The sequence below is a fragment of the Fusarium vanettenii genome (assembly GCF_000151355.1).
Source record: "Fusarium vanettenii 77-13-4 chromosome 2 genomic scaffold NECHAsca_18_chr2_1_0, whole genome shotgun sequence".
NCBI lineage: Eukaryota > Fungi > Ascomycota > Sordariomycetes > Hypocreales > Nectriaceae > Fusarium > Fusarium vanettenii.
Window position 1 is genome coordinate 1,926,226 of NW_003315867.1, and position 27,076 is coordinate 1,953,301.

General features: G+C 53.8%; 10 protein-coding genes across 10 annotated transcripts; 5 read left to right on the forward strand and 5 right to left on the reverse strand.

The window, feature by feature from the left end:
- Positions 1-788: 788 nt before the first annotated feature.
- On the forward strand, positions 789-3,059 carry NECHADRAFT_91011 (uncharacterized protein; the record flags this gene model as incomplete). The annotated part of the gene is made up of 6 exons (XM_003045963.1): positions 789-1,359; positions 1,411-1,479; positions 1,539-1,724; positions 1,775-2,149; positions 2,195-2,984; positions 3,017-3,059. The coding sequence occupies 6 exons, from the start codon at positions 789-791 to the stop codon at positions 3,057-3,059; spliced, it is 2,034 nt and encodes a 677-aa protein (XP_003046009.1).
- A 147-nt stretch (positions 3,060-3,206) lies between these two features.
- Positions 3,207-3,981, reverse strand: NECHADRAFT_91012 (uncharacterized protein; the record flags this gene model as incomplete). The annotated part of the gene is made up of 5 exons (XM_003046531.1): positions 3,207-3,290; positions 3,369-3,430; positions 3,488-3,667; positions 3,752-3,819; positions 3,875-3,981. The coding sequence occupies 5 exons, from the start codon at positions 3,979-3,981 to the stop codon at positions 3,207-3,209; spliced, it is 501 nt and encodes a 166-aa protein (XP_003046577.1).
- A 518-nt stretch (positions 3,982-4,499) lies between these two features.
- Positions 4,500-6,431, reverse strand: NECHADRAFT_33884 (uncharacterized protein; the record flags this gene model as incomplete). The annotated part of the gene is made up of 1 exon (XM_003046532.1): positions 4,500-6,431. One exon carries the CDS (start codon positions 6,429-6,431, stop codon positions 4,500-4,502), a length of 1,932 nt encoding a protein of 643 aa, XP_003046578.1.
- Positions 6,432-6,672: 241 nt separating this feature from the next.
- On the forward strand, positions 6,673-7,506 carry NECHADRAFT_73470 (uncharacterized protein). Its single transcript, XM_003045964.1, has 2 exons — positions 6,673-6,827; positions 6,895-7,506. The coding sequence occupies exons 1-2, from the start codon at positions 6,825-6,827 to the stop codon at positions 7,351-7,353; spliced, it is 462 nt and encodes a 153-aa protein (XP_003046010.1). The 5' UTR covers positions 6,673-6,824; the 3' UTR covers positions 7,354-7,506.
- A 396-nt stretch (positions 7,507-7,902) lies between these two features.
- Positions 7,903-8,730, reverse strand: NECHADRAFT_33399 (uncharacterized protein; the record flags this gene model as incomplete). Its single annotated transcript, XM_003046533.1, has 2 exons — positions 7,903-8,060; positions 8,121-8,730. 2 exons carry the CDS (start codon positions 8,728-8,730, stop codon positions 7,903-7,905), a joined length of 768 nt encoding a protein of 255 aa, XP_003046579.1.
- A 2,424-nt stretch (positions 8,731-11,154) lies between these two features.
- NECHADRAFT_58172 (uncharacterized protein) lies at positions 11,155-13,859 on the reverse strand (the record flags this gene model as incomplete). The annotated part of the gene is made up of 5 exons (XM_003046534.1): positions 11,155-12,753; positions 12,802-13,166; positions 13,216-13,291; positions 13,339-13,523; positions 13,815-13,859. 5 exons carry the CDS (start codon positions 13,857-13,859, stop codon positions 11,283-11,285), a joined length of 2,142 nt encoding a protein of 713 aa, XP_003046580.1. The 3' UTR covers positions 11,155-11,282.
- Positions 13,860-14,536: 677 nt separating this feature from the next.
- NECHADRAFT_99225 (uncharacterized protein) lies at positions 14,537-15,332 on the forward strand. Its single transcript, XM_003045965.1, has 3 exons — positions 14,537-14,700; positions 14,760-15,115; positions 15,162-15,332. Exons 1-3 carry the CDS (start codon positions 14,569-14,571, stop codon positions 15,232-15,234), a joined length of 561 nt encoding a protein of 186 aa, XP_003046011.1. The 5' UTR covers positions 14,537-14,568; the 3' UTR covers positions 15,235-15,332.
- A 41-nt stretch (positions 15,333-15,373) lies between these two features.
- On the reverse strand, positions 15,374-17,005 carry NECHADRAFT_76423 (uncharacterized protein; the record flags this gene model as incomplete). Its single annotated transcript, XM_003046535.1, has 1 exon — positions 15,374-17,005. One exon carries the CDS (start codon positions 17,003-17,005, stop codon positions 15,374-15,376), a length of 1,632 nt encoding a protein of 543 aa, XP_003046581.1.
- Positions 17,006-17,897: 892 nt separating this feature from the next.
- NECHADRAFT_33520 (uncharacterized protein) lies at positions 17,898-19,190 on the forward strand (the record flags this gene model as incomplete). The annotated part of the gene is made up of 3 exons (XM_003045966.1): positions 17,898-18,011; positions 18,073-18,767; positions 18,950-19,190. 3 exons carry the CDS (start codon positions 17,898-17,900, stop codon positions 19,188-19,190), a joined length of 1,050 nt encoding a protein of 349 aa, XP_003046012.1.
- A 3,885-nt stretch (positions 19,191-23,075) lies between these two features.
- On the forward strand, positions 23,076-25,189 carry NECHADRAFT_58177 (uncharacterized protein). The gene is made up of 3 exons (XM_003045967.1): positions 23,076-23,312; positions 23,387-23,446; positions 23,846-25,189. Exons 1-3 carry the CDS (start codon positions 23,199-23,201, stop codon positions 24,929-24,931), a joined length of 1,260 nt encoding a protein of 419 aa, XP_003046013.1. The 5' UTR covers positions 23,076-23,198; the 3' UTR covers positions 24,932-25,189.
- Positions 25,190-27,076: the final 1,887 nt, after the last annotated feature.

Consider the following 27,076-nt stretch of genomic DNA (forward strand, 5'->3'; position numbering starts at 1 on the left):
TTGCTAACACTACGACAGAGTACATACATGCTGCTATTACTAACTTCTCATTATCACTCTGATTAATTACTTTGGCTGGGAATAACCTCTTGAAAGAGTTAACGTCTTGAACAATTCTTTGTGCGATTGCCGCGTATCCGTGTTTAGGTATGCCATTGTCTGACCCTGCTTTATCTACTTCTCCCTGCTCAAGTCTCAGAATCACCCTCGCCTTGGCAAGTGGCCCTGAACCTCTCGTCTTGAGTGTATTTACAAGGTTACATTATGGCTTTAGACAACGATTTCGGCTCGCCTCAGTTTGAGTAGTGCATGTATCAAGTTAAGGAACATGATCATTTATAATTGACGATAAAAAAGACTACATTATGTACAAATATCTCTCAGCCACTGCCTTTTATCTTGAGACACTGCCATCTTACAGCATATCTCCAGGTCCCCCAAGCCTAAAGCCACTGAAAGCTAAGCTAAGCGTTAGCCACACTGCGGGATGCCAAGCACGAGCCACGCTGTTCCATACAACCTCCAACAGCTAACTAGGTTCTAAGCAAGGGTCAGCTTCGTCATCCTTCTTCAATCTTTCATTAAAAGCAACTTTGTCCTTTAACTCCCTCCCTCGTCGTAAATATCCGCCGCCCATGAAGAGACCTGCCGCGTAAATGTCTCCCATCGACATTCCTCCCTAGTTCCTCGCCCGAAAGCTGCTCTCCTCATCCCACCTCCACTATCAGCAGCACCCATCGACTAAACGACCACCCCCCGAACAGACCCGAACGACGAAATCCGCCATCATGACTCCTGCGCGCGGCAGAACAAAGGCGCGCTTTTGGGTTGGCGACGAGGAAATGGCCAAAAAGGACGACGATCATCATATCCATGGACACAACCCCAGACTCCCTCAATGGCAAGCGACACGTGCGCCCCGTCGTCGCGCCCTCGGTCGCCTTGTCGCCTACTTCGTCTTCGCCTCGCTCATATTCTACGTCGTTTACAACCTAATATTATCACCGTCCAACAGTGTGACGGACCGCAGACAGCCTGCGACAAACCGCGAGTCGGTGCCGGGCCAAGGCGCCAAAGGAGGACAGGATAAGGCCTACAATGGACCCCTCAGGTTTCCAGAGCTGGCCAAGACATTGCGCAATATCCAAGGAACCGGAGGCAGCTACGAGAGAAATAGGAATGTCTTGTTTGCTGCTTCTAACCTCAAGAGTGTCTCTACACTGCTCCCCATGGCATGTCAGATGTCGGCGCAAGACATGAACCATGTTCACTTTGCTATCGCCGGCAGTAGTGAGGTGCCGCTTAAGGAGCTGCTCCAGATCAACGGCATCGACGATAGCTGCAAGCTGTTTCTTCACGGTATGGACTCCCTAGGAACCATCGAATACACCCTCCTAATCGTGCCTGTAGATGCCCGCACCGACCATGCTGCCACGTCTACTGAGACAAGGTTGAAACTCGCTACTATCCGCTCGTTTTGTAAGACCGGCCCCATTGCCCTTCTGAGCCTCATCTTGTCTAACTCGCCTGATCCCTAGTTTACATCAATAACTTTATGCACCCTCAGGCCATCATCGTTGATGGTTCACACCTTGAAGATGACTTTTTCCTACACGCTATTCGAGATCAAGTGATGGCCACAAAGTCGGCCCTCATAGAACTCCCCGATAAGCCCGAGACTCGTTTCTCTTGGATCTCAAAGCTAGACGCTTCGTCCCTGTCTGGTGAGCAGAGCCTCAACTAGTTGAGTTGCCAAATTGCTAACTAGTCTCAGCGTGGAACAAGGTGCATTTTGATATCCTCATCCAAGCACCCCCTCTTGGCACAGCCAACCTACAAAGGCTTCTTACTTCTCTTCGAAATGCGGACAAGAGCCCCATATCTATTCCTCATCTTACCATTGAGCTGCCCTCGGTTGTTGAGCAGCCTCTTGAAAAGTTCTTGTCTGGCTTCCAGTGGCCCTTGAGATCATCGGGTCAACTGCCCCAGTCGCAGATGATCTCACTCCGCCATCGGATCCCCTCTCATCAGATTGATGAAGAGGAGAGCTCGGTGAGATTCCTAGAATCATTCTGGCCGGGAAACCCTTCACATAACCATGTACTTGTGTTGGCACCTCACACTGAGGTGTCGTCCCAATTCTTTCACTGTAAGTGAGACCTTGGATTTGCGTGAACGAAGCTAAGCCGACCAGATGTCAAATACACCATGCTGCACAGCTTCTACTCTCGCGCCTCTATTCTCCATGACTGGACTGATAATATCATGGGCATTAGTCTCCAGTCCCGCGACACTCTTCTTGACGACACCACCCCCCTAACAGCCCCCAAGACTACCGACGACTCAGATAGCGACAACCCTTTCTTCTGGCAAGCACCAACCAGCGATGCCATTCTCATCTTGGGAGCCAAGTGGGTTGAGCTCCATGGTTACGTGTCGCGGATTCTGGAGAGGCAGCAAACGAAGACAGACACACCAGCCTTTTTGGCCAAGAAGCACACCACCAAGAAGCACCCAGCATGGCTGGAGTATGTGCTTCAGCTATCACGCCTCCGAGGCTACTTGACACTCTACCCCAGCCCGGAGACGGCCAACGTCATCCTCGGAGCCCACAGCGACTTGAGTAACGTCCCAGAGGAGTACTTGGGCGATGAAGAGGAAGACGGGGGCAAGGGAAGAGCAGACAAGGCTACTTCCACCTTTGATTCCACATCTCAGATAAACATGCTTGCTACACTGCCTGGAAAGGGAGAACTACCGGCGTTGGAGGACGTGCCGCTTGTTTCATGGGATGGCAAGACATTGACGTTTGCCGAGATGGAATCAAGTTCAAGGACACTCACGCGTCTTTTCCGCCAAGAAGTCGGCGGATGCTCAGAGAGCGAGTCAGATGAGGAGGATGACTATGGAATGCCACGGCGTGACAAGGACGCAGGTGATCTATTTTGTAATACGGCTGGATCAACCAGCGAGGCAGCACCAGGGTCAGCTGAAGCACCACAAGCAGTAGCGGTAGCACCAGCAGAGGCGGCGCCTGCGGAAAAGCTGGTCAAGGATGAGGCGTAATAGGATCTACCGGTTGGGAGGGCATGGATATGGATGGACATTTCCTTCTTCACCATCAACTACGGAAGGCTTTTTTTGCATGATGAACTCTGGCGCTAGAATATAATGGAATTTCAACTTTGGATATCTCATGTCATGGATCATGAACTTGAGTTGCGAATCTTTGCAATGACAAGCAGGATGAGGCAAGTTCCTATAATGGCAACAGCTGTGATGCTGAATATCTATACAAGGATGTCAGTCAACCAGGGCTCAGCTGTCGGTCTGTGCTTCTGCGATCTGATGAGGGGAAAGGAACTCACGGCATGCGTCTTCCAACCAATCTGAACGATTGCCGCTCTACGGCTATACTTGTTGACAGTTGCTGCGTGTGGCCTGTCAGCAGGCTGCTGCGTGCGGATCCATCGTCGCGACCACTCACTGATGTAGTTGCCCATGCCGGCAAACAGGGTCATGACGGACAGGGCCCAGAAGATGGTGCCGAGGGGTTTGGCCATGCGCAGCTCCAACGGCGTCGCCTCGGTCTTGAGGTGAAAGGAGAGGGTGATGGCAACCGAGACGATGGCCATGTAGATTGAGAGGCGTAGATATGAGAGGAAAGCTGCGATGCGTTAGTTCTGGTCGCGTAAAAGAGTAATAACCAAATGCGCACTTCTCTCGTTTGCGCAGTGATCTCTTGCATCACTGCTCTCATTCTCAACCAGTAGAGGTCCAAAGTACGGCCAGTGGAAGAAGGGTCTCCGCTCTTCTTCGCTGTGAAAGTATGAGTGTCAATTGTTCTTGGCGATGGGTTTCCCGATAGCCGCACCTTATTTCATTAACGTTGACAGGTCGGGTGAAGTTTTCGAGAGGCGCGCAACACGCGTGAACCGTAAGGTCCTCATCGTCGATGCCGTCGCTCTGACGGGATGCCATTGTGTGTTAAAAAAAGACAAACAGAGAAGTGAATTGGAAGAAGAGAGCGGAAGAGATTGGATTCAGAGGAAGTCGGCGACTACAATTGTCAAAATGGAATGACCATGTGAGGTTGAATTGAGAAGGAGGGTGGTGGTGGTGATGTCAATCTGGTTGGCCGAGTTAAACAGCTTCTGAGACAGGACGGGGACCTTCTAGTCTGGCTGTCGGGCGCCGTCGGTCGGATGGTGCCATGCTTAGCACCGATTGCCGCAGAATGTGGCTTGCTAACGTTAGCTACACCATCTGCCGAGAAATAACGGTTGCGAGTTGAATTATGAGATGGATTCTTGGAAAAAGATGGTGAAAATAGGTGTTGTGCCAATTGTGAGATGGCATCATCATCAATGGAGCACCTTTACTTTTTATTTTTACTTGGTATCTCCTTCCTTCACTTGACCTCTCAACTTGCGCTCACGTGCCTCTGGTTTCTACATGACCATCTCTGCCATGGCATTGATTACACAAACAATAGCTCTTTAGAATCCCCAAACCTCACGCCATCTCCCTTCATCAGTCCTAAGCGGACCATCCAGCCGTCCAAACCTCGCTGCTCGCCCTGTGTTGGCCTCTGGGAGACATAGCCACTCCCTCACACAGTCGGGCACCTCTTCCTTGACGTGAGCAATGCAAATGAGAGCCTGGTTATCAGAAAGACCCGGAATCTTGACTTGACCGGACTTGAAGGCATCGCTCTCAATCACCTCCTCACCTCGGTATGTCTTGGCCTCGCCCTCTTCCAGGAATAGCGTGCACTTGTCTCGTACCGCATCGTCCATGCCACTAAAAGCCTCGTCGAGAACCACCACATCTGGACTCTTGATCATGGAGCGGATAAAGAGAGCTACACGTTGCGCACTGAAAGAGAGACCACCAAACATATACTCGTCCGCCCAAGCGAACTTCTCGCCCGAAGGTGATGAGTAGCTTGGATTTAACTCTGGCGCAAACCATTCAAGGGCAGCCTCAACCTTTCCCCGGGCAGCATCATCCAGCTTTGGCTTTGCGCGAAAGGTGTCTGACCACGCGTTTTCGATAACCTGACGAACTGTCAGGTTACGAGGCATGTGCTGGTGAACTTCTGGGCTAGAGTGTCCGATCCGAGACTGGATATCCCAAAAGGTGAGTGGCCTTTTACCAGAGCCTGGCTCTGGAAGACGAGATCCTCCAAACAGTTTGATGGGAAGGGAGTAAGACTGGGGATGGTCTGAGCAGAGCAGGGAGACGATAGTCGTCTTTCCCGATCCATTGGGTCCAAAGACTCCCCAGCGCTCACCCCGTCGAACTGTCCATATCAATCCATCCTTGGAGCCGTCGGTAGTCTGCTGAGTCCAGTTGCCCAACGCAACCTTTCCTTGGTATTGAACTCTGCACCCGTCCATCTCCACTAACGGCTCAGCATTGGGGTTCACAGGCTCAAGTTCCTTGTAAGATGCGTGCTCCAAGTGACCCGATCCCTCAGTTGATGCGCTCGAAGGTAGAACACGTCCAATATCAACAAGAGAGTGAAGTGGCAACTTTTCGTCCTCGACGAGCCCACCCTTTCTCACTCCCTGAATGTACTTCTTGAGACCATCAAGGACCTCTTCCTTGGGTCCCATCGAGCCCACCTGGCAGTCTGTCCTCAGGTACACCAAGTCCGTTACCCATTCGGGCACCGGATCCTGCGGTCGCGCGCTGAGTACTAACCGGGGGCTTGCCTTTTCAGCTAGCGATTGAAGCAAGGGACTCAAGCCTGTGACCGTAGGGGGGTCGAGTCCCATGAAGGGCTCATCGAGGAGCAGCACCTCTGGCTTTGTGAGAAGGGCACGAGCGATACGAGCCCTTCGACCTTGTCCGTTGCTGAGGAACGAAACAGGCAGGTCGAGGAGATGATCAAGCTTGAGATCTTTGACAACTCTAGCAAGAAGATCCTGCGAAATGCTAGCATCGTCGTCCAGGTTTTCCTTCATAGGATTCAACTCCGTATTGCCCAGCAAAAAGTCTCTGAGTGAAAAATCGGTAATCTCACGTCTCGACTCATATCTCGCCGACAGATACGCACTCGTAGCAACATTTCCACCCAAACTCCCTCCACCCTGCTCAGCATCAAAGCCCACATACTGAATAGCCTTTTGCGGTGTCCGCAACCTGTTCGGCACAGCGTCTGTAGACAGGTACGGATAAGACCGGGCAGCAGGAGGATCGCAGAGAAACCCCCCCCTCAGCGCCTGTAGGAAAGTTGTCTTTCCCGACAATGAAGGTCCCACGATGCACCAGTTTCGAGGCTTGGATGACGCTGAAGCGAGCTCAAAGGTCAAGTCGCTAAAGAGCGGCGGGTTGGGACGTGAGGATGCCACGTTGGGATGGTGTCGGTAAAAGGTGCCATTGGCGATCCTTATAATTGGGGGACGTGTCGGAAGAGGTCTCATGATGTGAATTGAGTTCCTACAGAAAGTACAAGTTTCATTCTTGTATTCAAGTCAACTGAGCGAAGTCGGAACTCTTTCACCTTAGGTAAGTCACTGAGTGACGATGCCTGCGTGGGTCCCGTCTCCATCATGAATGGGAAACCTAGGTACGGTAGCCGGGGTTCGGCGGTACGTACCTCTAGGTGCGGCAACGCCAGCGCAAGGCTGCTCAAGGCAGCTGGAGCTTTCATCATCAACCACACACAACCAGCCAAACCTCCCATCAACGTCGCCTGCATTTCCTCCCACGAATAACCTCACAACACCCATTTCGAGGATACCACCAAACCAAAACACGCATCTCGTACTTAGCAACACTCTTCTCTCTCTCCGTCTCAGTCACAAACCGCCAAGATGGTAAGCATCAAACACCACCTATCCCATCCTCTGCGATAACATCAAGCTAACAAACCCTCCCTGCCAGTCTCAGTCAATGCGCATCGTCCCCGGAAACAACAACCCCCAGACCTTCACCCACACGACGCACACCTCGTCTGCGCCCTCTGCCCCTGGCATCCACGACACCCTCCGCCACGGTGTCGGCGTCTCTCCCTACGAGGCCAAGTCGTCTGTCCCCGTGTCTGCGCACCCCCTCGAGGCCCGCCTCAAGAACTGGGAGGCTACCCAGGAGTCTCTCCGCATGGAGACCCTCCGCCGCTCCTTTGGCATGGCCGAGCCTATCCGTCGTGGCATGGAGCTCAAGATTGTCCGCAACGGCGAGTGGCGACCCATGGCTCTCGGTGGAGGTCTGCCTAGTGTCCACGAGGATATCCTCAAGGGTCGCGACGACATGATTACCTGGGAGGATATCTATACTGGTGATGAGACGAGGGGTGTTGCTGGTTTCCACGACGAGATGGAGAAGAAGCTCAAGATTCAGTAAACATACACCGCAGTTCACCAGCCGAGCAACCATGTCATGATATTCTACATCACGGCTCAATATGCTTTATAGAAGACCAAGATGGTCGACCCTCAAGAGCTAAACAGGCCAGCTCGCCTGAGGTGTGCAGGGATGAAATAATATGAATTCAGCAATATGAGTGCCATCTATCCTGCTAGATATGCGCAAGGCATTGACAATCCTGTCAGCAAAGCGCTGGTGAAAAACAAACGAAAAAAAAAAAGAAACACGCAAACATTGAATATACACAATGATACGCCAATGTAGACTCCGATGTCCCCGTCTTCCACGCGTCATACCCATCATTCGCTTCTCCTTCCCAGAGACAATAGACCAAGAAAACACTAATGAATGTACGTGCGACACCCTACTGTTTGGACAGTCAGGGGCTGGGCTCGTCGATTGTTGCAGACAGCTCAACTCGCAGCTGTCGATAGATTCTAGCCCATTTTGTAGTGAGCCCCTTGACGGATACGGAGGCCGAGTTTGTTTTGCTCAGGAATCGCTTCAACCCATCGTGGATGTCGCCTATAATACCACACAGCAGCCTGACCCTCGAGATCGCTGCCCGTCAGCGCCCCCTGACGAGAGATTCTTGTTTCCAGCCTTGGGTTCTTCCTCATCAAGATCCTGTGGCCGAATGCTCATATGTATCACATTGGGGCTCTCCGTGCTCAACTGGTACTCTACAAGTCGGTTAGTAAAGATTTCCTTGGCGAATTGATATGAACAGCGGTGAATCTTACTCTTCAACTGCTCCTTATCATCTAATAGTTTTCCAAAATGGATAAGTCTGATGCTGCTGGGACTGGCAGGTTTGGCTTCCCAATCATTTCGCCATTCACGAAGTATCAACTCCTTGAGGGTGTAGATGCTGATGCTGAAAGGATCCGGTTGTCCACTCTCCGTCTGGTCTGGAATATCCACATTCCTCCGGTTCAAATACTTGGCGTCGATCTTGTAAGGATGTCGGCTTCCCGATGTCAGGAGAAGAGTAATGTTGCAAACAGGGCCATCAGACGAGCCTCCAGCAACAGCCTTGATGTCGTCGACAGCAGGTCCAATACCCAAGTTAGAGTCCTGCTTTGTAGGTGGCGGAGGAGCCATCTCCTTTTCCTTGCCCTTTGGCGAGGGAGGTGCTGCCGCGTTTGACTGCTCGGGGTTCTCGGATGTTGTTGGTGCGGCTGTCGACGACGATGGCTCGTTTGAAGCAGCGTTGTCGCCCGCCTTATCAGTGTCGCGTGCGGGATCGAGAGGCGCCTGTTGAGATGGCTCGTTCATGTTGTCAAGGGCGACAGCGTCATTAGGCTGTTCGAGTCGTGAGGTCTCTTCTGGTACGGCTTTACCACCGCTCATGGTGGATTCCGCTGGAGCCGACATTCTGGGAGAAGGGCGGATATTATGACAGGGCGGCGAAGGCTTATGATCACACCACGCGAGACTGGAAAACGTGTGATGAAGAGTGAGACCAACGCGACCAGATCATTCGCGGGCGTTGACACTGGTGTAAAGGTGGGTTCGCGATCAAGAGTTCGAGGATGGATGGGATGGCGGATCAAGGATGCGGATGAGAGTGGAAGCGTCTCGGTAGCGTAGCGTCGCCAGGTAGGTCTGGTCTCGGAATTAAAAGTGAAAGACGTCAAGTTCCTTGGGAGGATGGATCGACCAGGCCGGGGGCCGGGAGACCGGGGGTGGGGCAGAAATGGCCGGAGTCTTGTCAACCAGACAAGACGCTTGATCAAGTTGTGACAGGATGGATGCAACGGAGTGTAGAGCAAAGCAACGCACGAGGACGCAGAGCAGAGGAAGAGGCAGGCGACAGTAGCAGCGAAGCAGCGCAGCGCAGGTCAAGCAAGCAACCCTAGGCGGTAGGCGGCTGGAGCGTGGAGACCCAAGTGGAGCGTACGGTGCGACGCAGTGGATTTCTTGGTGGAGTCGCTCGATGGACGCTTTGCCCGACAAGGAACGGCCCAGGGAGGGGCCTGGCCTTAGGAGCCTTGGCTTGGGGATGGCTCTTGAGTCGCTGAGAGAGGCACGACCAGCGATGACGGGGGCGAGGACGAGAGCCAAGACCAGGGCGAAGCAACCCACGATGGGAAGGCTGCGAGGTGCAGGAGCAAAGGGGGGCTATGCTGCTTGGGGGTGTCGATGTCGGCGGATGAGATACGAGGGGAAACCGTTGGCGCCCACGGGGGGAGGAGACGTTGAATGGATGCAAGAAAGGTCGGACAGAGAGCCAAGATAAAGTAAGTACAGGCGGGGAGTAAAAGTGACGACACCGCTGAGGGAGGTACTCTCTGAAGCTTGGGCGGGTGGTTTGGTACGCGTAGCGTACTCCGTAGTATGCTGGGTAATTGCTGAAACGACTGGGGAAGAACGCTTGGCGCTCTGATGATGCTTAAAAATGCTTCGAGCCGACGAAGCAACGAGATCCAATTTGCCTCTGTCTCTTGATGAACCAAAAGCAAGATTTGAACGGGGAGAGGGATAAGAAGCCGACGGATGCGAGGATAGAACGGGAGGCTAAAAAGTTCCCCAGACCCAAAGAGATGGAGCGAAGAAGGAGGCCAAGCACACACAGTCAGGTACCTTCTGGTTCGGTTGGCGGGCATCGAGGTACCTTGCCCACACGGGCAGGTACTTCCCGTTCAGCAAGTCTAGGTTCAGTTCTTGCCTTGCGGCAGGAACCACTGGCACCAGTCGTTGCCCGTGTGGTTGCCCGCCCGCTGTGGCCGTGGTTTGACGGGCCACGGAAGCCGGATGGGCCGCTCGCCTAGCCCCAGCCTCGGCAAGCCATCGACCCTTGGCGTCTTCGGAATACGCACTGTATTTGCTGCCCCTGGAGACGAAGCTTTTGGCGGTCCATGGCCTGCTGGAGTGAACACCTGAGATGCTGCCCAACAGCAGTTACACAGTCTACCATTGGTTCCATTGTGTTTCCCTTTATGGACCTCCATCCGGTTGGTCTCCTATTCGCCCCATTCATCATGAGTTCGTCCTCTCTTCCATGATGGCTGGCCCCTTATGATATCTATCGTTACTTTTGATCAATGAGATCTCTTTCTTCCGTCTGTTTACACTAACAGAACTTTCGAGAAGAACTAATGAAGCAGTTTGCTCGGATAAGATCCGTTCTACTCGCACTACTGGTCACTGCTCAGTCCATCACCAGATTCTAGGCCAGGTTCATGGCCCCCGGAGATGAGCTATTGATGCCCGAACGGCCATTGCTGCTATTCCGTGATGGTTTGCTAACAAAGAGCTGATCAAGACAAGTAAAGGGCAGTTCAACTCGACTTGACTCTCAAGTTCACACTGACTTGCATGGATCCATCTCCTGAGTCGGCTTGTTCCTGAACCGTATCTCGCCCCCAAGATGGAGGGAACCGCCCCAGCGTTTTCCCGCCACAGTCGTTTGCGGACGACGCACATGCAACACGCTCGAAAAACGGTCTCGACACCGCTCACCGATATCTCGGGGTTTATTCCCCCCTCACCTGCGCCATGAGGCCACCCATACGTGCGACTGTTTCTCCGCCATTTCGCTCATCTCGGTCTTGATGCTCCTCAATTGGCCTCAATGTCCCGACCAAAGAGGCAAGTCTAGATCTCGCCAGTGTGACCCTATGGCTGGCTTCGCCCCAAACGGACATCTGGATTAAGGTTCTTGAGCCAAACCGAATCAAGCCCACTCCGTCTCCCGGGCCATCTTCCGGAGATTCCTGCCATGAGTCGAGAATCATCTTGACAAGGGGCGCCCATAAGACATGGTCTCAGGTTCGCTTCAAAGGAAGACACACGCGCTCTGACAAGATCTCTAACACAGAGCTAGCTTTGTACTGGTTTATTTGAACTGCTTGGAATCCTCACTATGCCTCCCGTCGCTAGATAGTTGACTCAGATATCGCTCATAGCACTAGAAGATCACCATTACTGCCTGCGCCCTGGGCTGGTTGGAGAACCGCCTGAGGCGCATGCGCGCTCACCACGTACCCGGTCGAGTGGCCATTACCTCCTCCAAACACATCATCCCCTTGGTCGATACGCATTGACGCCATCTGTTGCGTGCCGATGCTCGAGAAGTATGCATCCGCATCGTTGACCGCCTGCGCAATGTTCCCTTGACCGTTGCTCGTCATTGCAGTCCGGCTTCTGGGGTCCATGTCCGTCGGCTGCGCGGCGTGTCCAAACATACTGATGCTCTTCTGACTGTCCGCCGCCACGAGGAGATTCTGCTTCTGCAGGGCCGGCGAGTCCTGAAGCTTCCGGGGCCTCGCCGATCTGAAGACGGTCTGGACCGGCTTAAGGTACACCGTCGCCAGAGTTCCCACGTTGAGACACATCTCCTCCAACGTTGCCGAGTCGAGTCGTTCCGACTCGGCCGTGATCGCTGGCTTGTCGCCCATCACAATCTGCCTCGCGGCGTTCATATCCGTAGACAAAAGCCGCCAGTACATATACGCCCTATCTCGAAGATCAGGGTTGTCTGTCTCCTCCGTCGCCCACTTCAGGACCTTGGGCACCAGCTCTTGTCCCTTGGTTGGTCGCTGGATAAAGAGCTTCACTGTCGCCGTGAGCAAGGCCAGCTGGACCTCGACTGGCTCCTCGGCGAACGAGTACAAAAAGTCTTCCAGCAGAGCATCGCTGTTCTCGATTCGATCCGCGTACTGACCAATAACCCACACCATAGCCGCTTTCGCCTCAGGCTCGTCCAGGGAGTCGAGGTGCTCGCACAAGGTGCTGATAATAGACTCGTACTGGTTGGGGTATTTGCGGAAGATGTTTCGGATAACCACTGTGGCCTCCTGCACAATGTACGTGACCTTGGTTGCCACAAGCTCAAGGAGCAGGTTAATACACCGTCGCGCTGCTGGCTCAATCTTGATGGCAAGCTTTCCAATCGCACGCACCGCCTTGCGCACAAAGTGAACGTCAATCTCGGTGGCGTACTCGCGCAGTTCTGTCAAGACTTCATCGATATTATCCTCGTTGGCGAGCATAAAGATGAGTTCAAGCTTGGTGACCTTGACATAGATGGGATCGTTGTACTTGCAGAAAAAGACTCGAATGTCATTCCGCAAGACTTCTGGTCGTCGCTGGAGAATGAGAAGGGCATTTCGAAGAGCCAGATACTGGACCTCGGGCCCCTTGGCAAGAAGTGTAACCAGAGGGGGCGACAGTTTCCTGCAGAGAGCCGAGATCTGCTTTTGGTCGGCGATATAATTCATCAGATACAGAATCACCCGAATGCAGGTCAACACGACGGACGAATTAGAATGCGAGAGTCGTGGAGATATCCGCTCGGCCAACAATACCGCCTCTCCAGATTCCTGTGGTACGTATGACATGAGGGCCTCGAGGATATACGTCTGACCCCATCTGTTTCCATGAGTTAGCAATATTCTCTTCAACAATTAGCTGACTTACTCAGAACAGTCAGGGAGAATGGCCACCATCTTGGAGGCATTGTTATAGTCGATGGTAAGCTTAATGGCATCACTGCGTTCCCAGATATCCATTAAACCAGCCAACGCACTTGCGACTACCGTAGGGTTATCATCTCTCAGTAGAGAGTTTAGGCGGTCAATAAGATCTGAATTCTCCACCATATGTCGATCATGATCATAAAGCTTCGCCACGCAAAACGCCGCCGTCTTTCGAACATAGGGGTCACCGTCCTTGAGCATATGCTTGACCAGCGGTACAGTCGCCTCGACAAACTCTCGCACATGGATATAGGACATTGTGCGAAGAGCCAGTGCTCGCACTAGGGGGTTGTGGTCTTCCATATCCTGGGTTATGGTTAGTTTCTACTCGGTGATCAGAACTCGGTAGACTAACATGTTCCAACACAGGGATAGCCTTGACGGCAATTTCAGGTCTCATTCTTGCGTAGTTGACCAAGAATAAGAAGCACCTTCAATCTGTCAGCAATAGACCGTTTCCAAACCCAAAAAGACTTACATCTTCTTGATTTCCAAGCTCTGGATACCCATGCATCCGATGATGTCAGGGAACAGAGCCACCATATCATTGTTGCTCATTGTCATGTTGGCGACAATCTTCTTGAGCGCAATCTTCTTGGACGAATAGTTCTTGTCCTTCTTTCCTCCACTGTTCAGCTCGAGGCGTAGCTCGGCTACTTTGCCCTGCGGAGATTTTAGCCTCGAACTATACGTCGTCGTCGGTGGCATGTATGCGAGAAACATGGCGGCCATCCAGTGGTTCGTGTCGGCAGGGAAGGGCGGGTTGGCAGCGACATGAGGTCGAAATGCGTGATTGGGATATGGAGGGGTTCTTGTTGGGCGGCGAGGGTACGGGGGGGAAAAGGGAGGGAAAGAAGACAAAGATGGAAAGTCTCAGCGCAGCGGATTAAGGACGTGCTGAGGGAGCTCACGTCCTACGAGGCTGAGACATGGTAGAGGAGCAGGAAGGCTTACTCGAGCAAACAACTTGGAGTCCCCTCCACCGGCGGAGCTCGACATGGTGTTGTGCTTGTATCCCGAACGGGGCTATCGATGTGACTTGGCTTTGATGCAACCGATATGGGATGGGATGATGAATGCGGAATAGGCGCCCCAGAGTTCGCAAGCCCCTCACTTCTTGTTTCTTGGAAAACTCGCAGCGGCTGTCCAAAGATCCTGCAGCTAATTGGGCGAAACGCGTGGTCCAGCACCAGGAGTCGTGGAGGGTGGATGGCAGTTGGGAGGAGGGGACGGTCACATGTGCGCCTGAGGTGCTGCCCACGATTCCAAGCCACAGGGGTGTCTTTGATCTCCGGTGCGCTTTCTGTCGCTATGGGGGTCACTCGTCGCGTTCGGAGGGGGCGATGCGATAAGGGTCTCGGAAAACTATCGCGACGTTTGTTGTGATCGTTGCTGTGTCGTTTTGCGTCGGGCGCCGGCGTCGTCGGAGTGGGAAAGGGGAGCTCGAGAGACTCTCAGGTAAGCCAAAATAACAGCAGCCAAGACTTTCTAGGGGTATCAGACGTTATCGATAACGGTTCATAGGGGGGTTGCAATTAAGCGTAAATTGGCCAGCGCCGGCGACGCCACATGGCTTGAGTGGGCCGCCTCCAATGAACCAACGTCGACGTCGCCTCCAAGCTCACACCTCAGCCTTTCGCGACACGACGACCGACCGACGACGATATACTCTGCCACCGGGCAATTCGCACCTCTAGCCGCAGTAACAATGTCTGCCCAGTCATCCAACGCCCCTGCCTGGGTTTCGCAGCTTGAACATCCCCCTGCCGCAAAGGCCAAGGTGGCAGGTGTTCAGGACCCTCCAGGCTTCAGCTCCGGAGCCGCCGTATCCCACTCCAAGGTATGCGCGCTCCCTCATCACGTGGATTTCGATCACAAGGCGACTGACACCCATCACAGAAGCAGAACAAGGATGCCAAGATTCAACCGCGCAAGCCCCCGACCGCCGAAGAGATGGATACCCTGAAGCTCAAGAAGGCATGGGAGGTCGCGCTGGCTCCCGTCAAGGGACTCCCCATGACGGGCTTCATGATGTACATGTCGGGCAACTCTCTCCAAATCTTCAGCATCATGATGGTCTTTATGGCTTTCAAGAACCCCTTGATGGGTCTAGTCAACACGAACCAAGCACTCGAGCGATTCCAGACGGCGAACAACTCGGCCCAGATGCTGCAGGTCAAGGCTGTGTACGTGGCATGCCAGCTTCTTGCACTGGCTGTTGGAGTTTGGAAGATCAATGGCATGGGCCTATTGCCGTAAGTGTCAGAGACATCTATGCTTGATAGTTGCTAACAAGCCCAGAACAACACGATCAGATTGGTTGATGTGGGAGGTGCAGAGGGAACCTTTGGAACACGCCGTGGCAGCGTTATAAACCATTGAAGTGCTATGATTAACAGCCGGTCTATATAAAGACCCATAATGAAACCCCAACGCCACAATTACATTGAATAGAAACCATCATTTTATGCATCTGCGTCAACGTGCATACTAGCAGACTCACATTTATAGAATCAAGCCGCTGCGTTTGATGCTTCTCTTTTCGCCCTTGCTGCTCTCCATTGCAAACCTCTCTTGTCGAGCAGCCTCAGAGCAGGCATCAACGCCAGGTTGATCAGCGCAAGGAATGTGAAGCACCAGCCCCTGCCCATGCCCTTGATCATAGAGTCAATGGCTGCCGTTGCCGCTGCTCCAAACAAACACCGCACGAGGTTATTAGCCGCAGTGGCAGTTGCGGGCGCCTGGGGATTGAGATCAACGATCAGCGTGTTGAGGACGCTAAACGACGTTGGAATCAGCATGCCAATGAGAAACACTAGGACCAGCGGGACGGCAACTGATGTCTCAACCTCCAACGCCCAACCATATGCAATAAGAGCTCCAATTCCGAGAAACAGTGTAGGGTACAAAGGCTGGATCCGGGCAGTCTCTATGGGGAATCTTGCGAGATCATCTCCTCGACGACGATCAATGGTGAAACCAATGCTTTTTGCAATGCGGCGATAATTCCAGTCCAGGACATACCCTTGAGCAACCACCGCACCGGCACATCCAGCGCCGTAAGGGAGGTAGCAGAGTCCGACCTCGAGGTCGTTGTATCCGTATATCTCTTTGAACAGGGTGGACATGGTTGCCGCCACTAGGATGAAACCAAGATATATCATCGCGTTGATGAACAGGATGAGAGCCATCTCTTTTTCGAACACAATGCCCAGGGTTTTCAGGGGGTTAGGAAACTTGAGCTCCCGCTTGGGAATGTTTTGAGATGTAGCGTCATCGCGATGCCTGTAGAGGTCCAGAAGTGACCTGTTCCATCGCTGCGGTGCTATCGACCCATTACCAACCACATTCCGGCACGTTTCTGGGGCTGAGAGTACCCAAGGAACGAGCCATGAGACAGCAAAGATGGTACAGAACCAAAAGATGGCGGGCCATCCGAGAAACTGGCTCAATACACCCCCCAACACTGGTCCTAGTGCTGGTCCGACGTTGATACCAGCACCCACAATTCCCATGTATTTGCCCCTCTCAGCCGTCGACGAGATGTCTGCAATCACGGCGAAACCGAGCACCAGGGTCCCGCTACTCCCAGCACTCTGAAGACATCGTAATACCAGTAACGCGACGTAATTCCGCTGCAGGGCGAGTCCAATATTCGCGCAGATGTATATCAGGAAGGCCAGGATGTAGGCTGGTCGACGTCCTGCCATGTCACCAAGGTCCCCAAAGATGGTGGGGGACAGCCCCTGAAAGATCATGTAAGACGTCAACGTGATATTAATAAGCGAAACGGAAACGTCCAGGTCTTCGGCGATTGGGTTCAGGGCTGGAAAATAGATGTTGGCGGTCAGGGGTGAAACAAAGCTTGCGGTTGTCACCATGGCCGTGATCCATCGCTTGGTGTTCTTGGAAAAGCTGCTATAGGGCGGTCCGCTCGAGACTCTTGACATGCTTTCCGGATCGTTCAAGATGGTCTGGTCCGCATGCTCTGCAGGCTTCCGAATGGTCGATTCGTTGGGCTTCTCAGCCCCGCGCTCGGGCGCTACTGATATGTTCGATTCGCCCATCTCTGCGTTGGGATTCTCATCATGACCAACGGGGCTGCTAGCGTCGGTTGTTGGGTGATTCTTGCTGCTCCCTTCCATGGTCGATCCTTGGAATAGGGGAAATGATGAGTTTGTTGTTCATGACGTGAGGAGAAGCGAGAGAGGAGCATCCAAGTCTTTTTCTATTTGATAACGTGCTGGCGATATCGGCAATGATTCTCCATCTTCACTAGATGTTCTATTTCCGGAAGCCATGACGCTTATTTCCGTACTCTTCGGCCGGGAGGTCGACTCGGACGAGACCCACGTCCGGAAGGTCCCCGTTCCTGTCTCCGGCTTGCGTCCGTTGGCAACTCGGCGCGGTGCCGATGATGGGGACTTTTGCCGCATCATCAAAATACCCACCACCGCCAGTGGCCAGATCAAGAACCGCTGCAAGCTGGTGGGGAGTTCGTTGAGTGTCAACCCAGGGGTAGATGAAGGAGTGAAGCACGTGGGAGCATCTTGACTGTTAGTCGATCATTTGCTGGTCGAAGCTAGCGAGTGGAGTTAGCGAGAGTTGCACTCATAAGATGAGGACAACGAGGCTCTCGACGGTGAGCGATGTCTAGAAGCTGCGAAATATGCTATAATGAGAATAGAGCAATTTTTCAGACCTCAATGGCTCGTAATTCGGATGATGCTGGAGTCAAGATGGAGAGGAGAGAACTGGCAAGAGTCGGCTCTGGGTTGGGGTTGCGCAGGTGGATGACTAAGCCACCCAACTTGGTGCTACGTAACAGCTCTGCGTCAGAGCTTCATCGAATTGCAGCCATGGTGTCTAGAACCTCGGATCTTCCTGTTGATGCATGAGCTTGAGCCGAAGCAAAGCAGACAAGGCGCAAAACCTCGCATCCACTACCAGCTTAATATCGACGTTTCCCTCCTCTTCGGCACTTCACTCTCAGTGCAACCCTCCTTTCCGGCCCGGGAAGGGTGCGTATTGGACGCCATGGACATCACAATCGGCTTCAACGAGCTCCTCCGGCAACGAGATGCGCCAGCGGCGAAGAAACGAGTCACCATGGATGCCATCGATGGCTTTCTGAAGGAGGCATACCGGATCGTCCGTCACGCCCTCCCCCCTTCTCCCTAGCCACCACACTCGAGCTGACCGGCTGTAACAGAACTCGCACATCACCAGTCTGCATCGAGAACTCCAAGACGTTAGACAAGCCTACCTTTCGACTGCACAACCAAGAAAGACGCATAGCCGAGCTGCAAAGGGGCAATCACGCGTGCTCTCGGACAGAGATCGAGAAGACATCGACGCCAATGCGAAACAGATGATCCGGGAGCTCAACGCCAGCATCCGCGCCCTCGATGACGCCGAGCAGCTGAGGCGCGAGACCGAGTCGGCCATCATCCGAAAAAAGTACGTGGGAGGTCTTGGGGCGTTGGGATCATGGGCGTCCGGTGGTATGGCCAGCAACAAGTCGAACGAGCATGCGGCAGCAGAAGCAAAGGCGCGAGACGTTGGAATTCACCGGGACGGCATTCTATGGTTTCTGCGACAGAGACTGGAGTTGTGCTGCCGAACGCAGCAGGACATGATGGAGGCACGTCTGACACGGGAGATGGAAAAGAGCCGCAGCATGCTCTCGAAATCCGGGGCATCTATCGCCGGAGACTTTGCAGAGTTCCCCCCTCCGTCTGTCCGGCGACAGTCCCAGGCGACCCCTGCCTCTGGGGCGATCCCTACGTCCGACGACGGTCAGGCTCCGAGCGAGAGCCAGGGGTTGACAGAGGAGCAGATACAGATGTTTGAGGAAGGGAACCAAGACATGATGAAGCATTACGAGAGCAGTTTGGACAAAGTCAGGTACGTTCCATGCCATGTGTCCTTCCCACAATGTAGACCGATTGCTGGGGCGGCTCTATTCTGTGCCTGAGCTACGCTATGCTCTGTATATGCGCCAGGGTCCTTTTGATAGCAGCGCCCCACCTCGTCTACGGGAAAATGAGCCGGTGTTTGCTCAGGTGAACTGATTGAGGGTCCCGCAGAACCGCTGAGAAGTCTTTGCTGGAAATCTCTGAGCTGCAGTCACTCCTCGTGAGCAATCTTGCGACGCAGTCGGCGCACATTGAGCAGTTGGTGGCGGACTCGTTTTCCACTGCAGACAACGTGGGAGGCGGTAACAAGGAGTTGAAGAAGGCAACGGAGCGCGCAAGCTTTGCCAAGTACACTTGCTATGCGGCCAGCGGAGTGTGCGCGTTTCTGATTCTCTGGGACCTCGTGATCTGAGTTTTGATTAACGAACGAGAAGGGGGTGTGGGTAGGTAGGGCGACGTGGTCGTCGTGCCAGTCGACGATTGATTGATTGACTTGCTTGAATGAGCCACCACGCAGTGCAGAGCAGACCAAGGCGTTCCAACTGCCTGTCAGAGGGGGCGTGGGAGCCGCAGTTGGGGAATAGAACGGGAGGCAGAGACAACCAGGGATGGATCGTGTACGGCATATCACACTGCGCATTGGTTCCATGTTGCACCCAGCCCAAGTTTCTCACTACAAAAACAGACATGTAAAACTAACTGTTGGAAACTGCGCAATTGTTGGTGGCCAGAGCGTGGGGCTGCCCATTCACTCACCTTTCATGGCTGTGGAGATTATGCGGAATCACATTCAGGGTCGGGATCGCGCAACCGATAGGGTGCAATCTCGAGGGAGAGAGAATTGCCATAGATAGAAGTGGGCGTATCGTATGTGCACAGGTACCGAGAAGACGATCGATAGGGCAGCGGCCAGGCGATGGGACCGACCACCCACGCCCAGCACAGCAACGAGGACGGGGCGAGGGGGTCTACTCTGGAGGACCGGCCGGCAGTGTACTGCAAAGTATTCAATGTACATCATGGGAACAGGGGCCAGGCAAGAAATCTGCATGGGGAGCAAGGAAGCAAAAGCAAGATGGCCGTTTCCATCTGGGGGTACCTACGGCTACCGACAAGGTGTGAGGGTGAGGCGAAAGTGATCCCTTTCTCAGATCTATCCTTTGCAGAATCCATGGCTTGTAACGAGTCTGCCACACTACATGATGCCATACCATCCCATCCATCCATACTACCTACATGACAACTATGCGCAGCCGCGCAACTAGGCACACAACCTTTACTTAGACGCCGACAACTCGAGCTCAACTCTACATGCTCTTCTCTCTGGCGGGACTAGCCTGAGCCCGTGTGAAATGCAAAGACACGCGATGCGATGCCGTGCCGCAATGGATGGATGTCGTCCAATTACGCTGGCGGGGAGACCGGCCCCGCATGGAGCCATACTTTTGAGTAGAAGCCCTCAGGGGCGCGCGGGTGCGCTTGAAAGAGACGGGAGGGGGGAATGAGTGGTGATGAGGGATGAGCCTCGCAAGTTGCAACGACCGTTCCATCATACGACAAATAGGAATCGTCATGTTACGTTTTCAGCCGGGCGAAGTCGGAGGGCGCCAAACAGAGCTCCTCTCCTTTTTTCTGCTGACGACTGGGCCTCGACTATTACCCAACCGTGCATCTTGAAGCGCGCCCCCTTGTGATGGTCTTTTTTTTGCAACAAGTGTCTTTTTTTCCCCTCCCCGTGACACGGGACCCGCGACGGGCCTCTTTTATCCCCAAAGGGAGCCACTCGGCACCGGGAGATGCATATGTAGCGGGATGGAGCCCGGGCGATGGAAGGGGAAGTGAATCGAAGGGGTCTGGAAGGCCGGGTTTTTTCTGGGGGATGGGGCATGACCATGGATGAATGCAAATTCAGGTACCTAGAATACCTGTCTGTACCATACCGTAATGGATTGGACTGGATCCATCGGAGTCATCGGGGGATGGGGATGGGGGGTTGGGGAAGAAACTAACGGAAAAAAGGTATTGACAAGTACGTATTTTACGAATGTAGATCAGCAGGGAACGGAAGCAAGCAAACAAGCAACAAGAGGCGAGGGCTCGGCGAGGAGGCATGATACACGCGGGCCAAACAAGACAAGACAAGGGGAACTCGGTGAACGGGCATGGGCCGGCCTTGATTCTTCGCATAAATAAATCCGATGAGATATAGATCAGATGAAACAAGCAATCAAGCGACTCGAAGCGAAACCGCAAAGACAGGACAAGGAAACGAACGACGAACGTGACAGACAGAAGTTGGGTTGTCATGAGTCTCAGAGAAGTGACACTCGTTGACAACTCGAGTCTCAGCCAGAAAACAAGCTGTAATCAGTCACTTGCAGCACTACGTCAACAAGTCCCCATGTCCTGCTCCGTAATCTACCTCACCGTCCCCATGCCAAGCCCATGTACGAAAAGGTACCTAGGTAAGGGACGGGGAAAAGGTGACAGTTGAGTGGACGTCGCTCGGTCAGATCCATCCGCCGCGTGACGTTAGACTGACAAGGAGCCTCGGCGCCTTCGTGCTTCCTGTTGCCCAATCCTACCTAGGTACTTTGTAGCGAGGTTCTTTGCTTCGCCGCCCTTTTTTCCCTTCAAGGTGAGAGAGAGAAGACGTCTTGTTCACAAGCTTTTTCACAAGCACCGCGGAGGTTTTTCGGTATGCCGAGTTCCACGGGAAAGCATAAAAAGAGGATCGAGGTCACCCTGGACGGGGAAGAAGATGGGCATTAGGGAATGAGAGTCGAAGCATAAAGGTCCGATCCCAACTACAACATCTGCAAACTGGTCATTCCATCTCGGGGAAACGGTTTCACGGTCTTGCATAACGGACAACCCGCCAGATCCCATCGGGGAGCAGGATCTATCCTCGTTTTCCGCCACATCCAATCTCTCTCGCTCATCTGTGTTTCGCGGGTAGTCTCGCCGACCGTTCTGTCAAACTCCGTTTTGTTACCGTTGTCCCACTCGAGGACTACTATTATTATTACTATCATCATCTTTTTTGACCGCTGTATCGATCGAGAGCTCTCTGCTAGAAACTGGAGCTTTTCATCCAATACCCAACAACAGCTTAGAAAGCGCACTACTGTCCATCATCGTCTGAGGCAGAGCCAGAGCTAGGGAACCCCAGGAACTCGGGAAGCAGGCGAGTTTCAGCAAAGGTGAGTGAACGGCAAGGCTCAAACAAAACGAAAAGCTGCCCTTGGTCCGCTGCAGGCCTGTCCCAGTTGAGTTGAGAGCCCAGCTGCCATCTGTTTTTTTTTTCTGTTGTCCACCCCCTTTCCCTTTGCCCCTTCAAGAGGGAAAACAAAAGCCATGCACCCCGGCCGGCGGCAACCCGGTCATCCATTCCATCCGTGTCCATGCTCATCGTGGCATCCATTGTCCCTTTCTCTTCCCTTCCTTCCCTTCCCTTCGGACATGGGCATCCATAATTCACCATCGGACAAGCAAGCATCGCGCAAGCGCACGCACAAACAAAAAAGCCCACCTTGGAGAGTGGCCCGGTGAGCCCACCTTCGCCCACCTTTTGCCCTCGTTTGGCATCTGGCGGAGTCAGCCACCACAGCCCCTTGCCCCGAGCGCTCCACTGGTCCGGAACAACGGCGCCCAATTTGCCCGCGTGCGTCGAGTTCCTTGACACCACGCCCCGGCCATGGCCAATTGCATCAGGCCAGAATCTGGTTTACGCAACTGCCATGGCTGGCTCTGTGTGGACTGTGGAGCGGGCGGGCAAGCAAGCAAGCTCGAGGGGACCTGAGTGACTTCAAGTCGATAAGGTATCTTTCTTTACGGGCTTGCGGGCTGGGTCTGGGGCGTTGCGTGCAGTGTAGTGCAGTGTAGTGCAGCACACCTGCAGCGACGATGCATCGCTGGACCGGCAGCCTCTTACAGAGTGTTGCAGCACCCGGGGGGCCACAGGGGCGACTTGGCGGGCTCGGGGTGCGCTGTAGGCGGGCTGGGCTGGCTTACAGGGCATCTCCAGCGCATGTCGCACTCCAAACAAACAACTGTCCATCATCCATGGATGACACTGACTGATTGTTCCAATGTACTCCAGGTATCTTTTTTCGGACGCACACTCCCGGGACCTCACCTCACCTCGCCTCACCCGCAAAAACACGCCCCCCCCCCGGTCCCCACCCAGGCCACCGGAGACGGCTTCCCAAGGCCCCAAGGCCCCTCCTTCCTCCCCCCCCCTAATCGAAAATCCTCAGGGCCGCAGCCCACTATGACACCGTCGCTGAGCACGCCCCGTCAGACTCACGGTGGCCGTAGCATCCTCAGCTCGACTGATAAAACGGCGCCGACCTCGTCCTCTTCTTTCTCGAGTTCCATCTCTAGACTCAACCATATCGCTCGTCATCTATCGCCCATCATGGCTTCCACTACCAACTTCCCTGCCGACATTGTCCCCCAGGCCCCCGAAGATGCTCTCTTCGGTCTCGCCAGGGCTTACAAGGCCGATGAGAGCACCAGCAAGGTCGATCTTGTAAGTTGCTTCTTGTTCTTCTTATCTTGTCCCTCTTGTTGTTGTTGACTCTTGCTAACATCTTTTTCTCTCAGGGTATCGGCGCTTACAGAGACGAGAACGCAAAGCCTTGGGTGTTGCCCGTCGTCAAGAAGGTATGCCTTACACCGAGCTGCTCCCCGTGAGCTTGACTCTCGTCGCCCTCTGCATCCCTCTGTCGCATAAACCCATAAGCCCCATCCCCTCTGTCGCATGCACATGCATTGCCCTTCCACGAACGCCCTACCACCCAAAAACAATCCCCCCTGCTCGGGAGACGCTTCCGATGCGGATCCGCCAGAGGCAGCTCCAGCTCCTTACAGCTCGCGCGCTCTCTGGCTTCCGTATAAGCGCCTCTCGGGGGTCATGGGGCCAACACTTCACGATGCGCCTCATGGAGCCCTCGCGCGCAAATCCGTGCCAGAGCTCGCCCCAATCGCCCCAATCGGCCCCGCCGCGACTTTGCCCGAATTCTTGACTGCTCTAGAACTTGGCTAACCCCGCATGCGTCACAGGCTGATGAGATCCTCCGAAACGACCCCGAGCTCAACCATGAGTACGCCCCCATTGCGGGTATCGCCAGCTTTACCTCCAAGGCTGCCGAGCTGATCTTTGGCGCCGACTCCCAGGCGCTCCAGGAGAAGCGCACAGTCACTCTCCAGACCATTTCGGGCACCGGTGCTGTGCATCTGGGCGCTCTCTTCCTCGCCAAGTTCTACCAGGGCCCCCGCACCATCTACGTCTCAAATCCCACCTGGGCGAACCACCACCAGATCTTCAAGAACGTCGGTCTCACGGTCGACACATACCCCTACTTCCACAAGGAGACCAAGGGCCTCGACTTTGAGGGTCTGAAGGAGACTCTGCAATCCGCTGCCGAGGGCTCCGTCTTCGTCCTCCATGCCTGCGCTCACAACCCCACTGGTGTCGACCCGACCCAGGAGCAGTGGACCGAGATTGCTGCCATCATGAAGGAGAAGAAGCACTTCCCCTTCTTCGATACCGCCTACCAGGGTTTCGCCTCTGGTGACCTCGCCCGCGACGCCTGGTCCATCCGCTACTTCACAGAGCAGGGCTTCGAGCTCGTTGTCGCTCAAAGTTTCGCCAAGAACTTTGGTCTCTATGGTGAGCGTGCTGGCTGCTTCCACGCCGTCACTCCCTCAAGTGATGATGCCTCCACCACCATCACCCGCATTGGCTCTCAACTCGCCGTCCTTCAGCGATCCGAGATCTCAAACCCTCCCCTGTACGGTGCTCGCATTGTCAGCACTGTGCTCAACGACGCCGACCTCTTTGCCGAGTGGGAGGAGAACCTGCGCACCATGTCAGGCCGCATCATCAGCATGCGCGACGCCCTGCGGTCCAAGCTCGAGGAGCTCGAGACCCCTGGCACCTGGAACCACATCACCGACCAGATTGGCATGTTCAGCTTCACTGGCCTGAGCGAGTCACAAGTACTCAAGCTCCGGGAAGAGTTCCACATCTACATGACCAAGAACGGTCGCATCAGCATGGCTGGTCTCAACGAGAACAACGTCGAGTACTTTGCCAAGGCTGTTGACAAGGTAGTACGGGACGAGGTTGTGGTGACGGAAGAGTAAGCAAGCAACTTGATTTGTTTTGGGATCGTTTGTATGAACTCATGGGACATGGTCACACTACTACTACAAGAAGACCCTGGAAAGGACTCGGCGTTGGTTTACAGCTTTTGATTATCGCACCTAGGTACTTGCCTACCTACATCCATCTTGGCGGGGTCTCTGCAAAAAGCATTGGACGATCCTGGTTTTTGTGTTCTGCGTATAGCTCTAATATACCTCACCCGCAAGCCAATGCATTTCAAGACGAATTAGACTTTCACATGTTGCCTTGAGCTGTTTATCGTGTGATGTTGTCTGAGTTTGAGCTTGAGCTTGAGCCTAAGCTTGAGCTCCAAATCTCGAGACCTTGTTTCATTGTCCACGTTGACATGTGGTAAGGGCGTATTCTTGGCGTTAGGTACTTGGACGCCACACCTTTTCCCAAGCAGACGGGCATGAACACCCTGGGGAGGGAGGGGACCTGACCTGACCTGGCCCGGAGGAAGGCAGGCGCAGTGGAGTCGCAGCTTCCCTCCTTTGATTTCTTTTTTAAAATGCCGCTTCGAGCAGGCTCCGATTCCCGAGCTTTATCTGTGATTGGCCCGCCTCTTCACCTTGGACGGCGGGTAGTTCCTGCCTTGTTGGGCAAGTTTTATCTTTCTGTCGTAGCTGGGCCTAAAGTAGGTACCTAGGAAGAGGGGATGCAAAAACATGGGGATCATGCAAAAAAACCACCCACACCATTCGGTGAAATCTCGCACTCTCGGGGGACATGGTGACGATGACTTCTTTCTAAAGTCCGGGGCCTCGTGAGCGTTTCACGGCCGACGGTGAAGAGACTCCGATATACCGGGGGAGGGGGGAAGGATCGTTGACTGGTCGTCCCCCTGGTTCCCCCGTCTGGGGAAAGGGAATGGACGGTTCGCCCTCCCCACACGGAGAAGGGCGGTCCGGTTTTCGTTCTTCTTCTCCCGCTTCACCTTCTTTCTCTCAGATTTTTTTTTTTCTTTCAGCCCACCCCCGCATGGATGCCATTTGTTCCCCCGCATGGGAGCCGCTCTCGCTTGCCCTGACCTGGGGACCAGGGGGCGTTGATACTGGGACGGGGCCCAAAACCCGGCCAATGGCCGAAGGGGGTGTGTGTGTGTTTGGTCTTTCTTGCGAATTTTGACTTGACCTGAACGGGGGAAACCGGCGGAACGGAGGTTCATGGCGGTGGAGACGGAGGTGATAAGGAGATTCACCGTGGAACAAAAAGTTGAGTCCAGAGGGGTGGAGTGGATTTGTCTTTGATAACCAGGTGATTTATGTTTGTTGAACTGCAAGTCTGCATCAAAAGTTGCTGTTTGAACTGTCCTGCTTACCTTTTCGTTATGTCATGAGGAAGCAACTTTACAACATAGTATCCATAGTTTGACCCCGACAAACGCCGATGTCATGAAGTTTTTCCGCAAAACTTCTTCACGATCCAATGTTTTTTTCTTTCTCAAACCAGGAAAAACTTGCCGGTCAAGATGACTTGCTCTATGTACATTTGCAGGCGGAGGCTATTACACAATTGCGTATCCACCGCTGCGGGTCTATGGACCCAAACAATGTTGACCTGAAGGTACAAACCAGGACTTTGGGGAAGAAATTCCCACTTACATGAGTCTTTCTGGTCTCCGATGCCGGTGGGGGTGCGGCGATAGTAAAAAGATGGCCAAGAATAAATCTCTTGGCGGCCACTGGGACGGTGTAGATTACCAACATTACGTAGGGGTCTCGCAATCGGTAGTGTACCTTGCGTATTTTGTGTGTATCTCTCGGTGAGGCTGTCTGTAAGAAAAAAGAGAGACCCGGCTGTCTGGTGAGGGAGGGCAACTTCTAGCGGTCATGTAACTGCGTGTCTCGACTGTCTCACAGGATGAGGCTTCGGTCATTGAAAAAAAAGAAGCTGTCCTTGGTTCGATAAGCAAGGGTTGAACAGGGCGTAAACATTCGACTCGTGGCGAATCTGGGGTTATCGCCGGGGGTGTTGGCGACTCTACTCCAACACAACGGAAGTGTGCTTTCTACCCCGTTCCAGCATCTTATCTCTTCGGACACTGATCTTCCGGAGGGAGTCAGAGCTGGCGGAGACAGATATCCATCCATGTTCTAGGTAGGTGAGGTGGGCAACAAAGA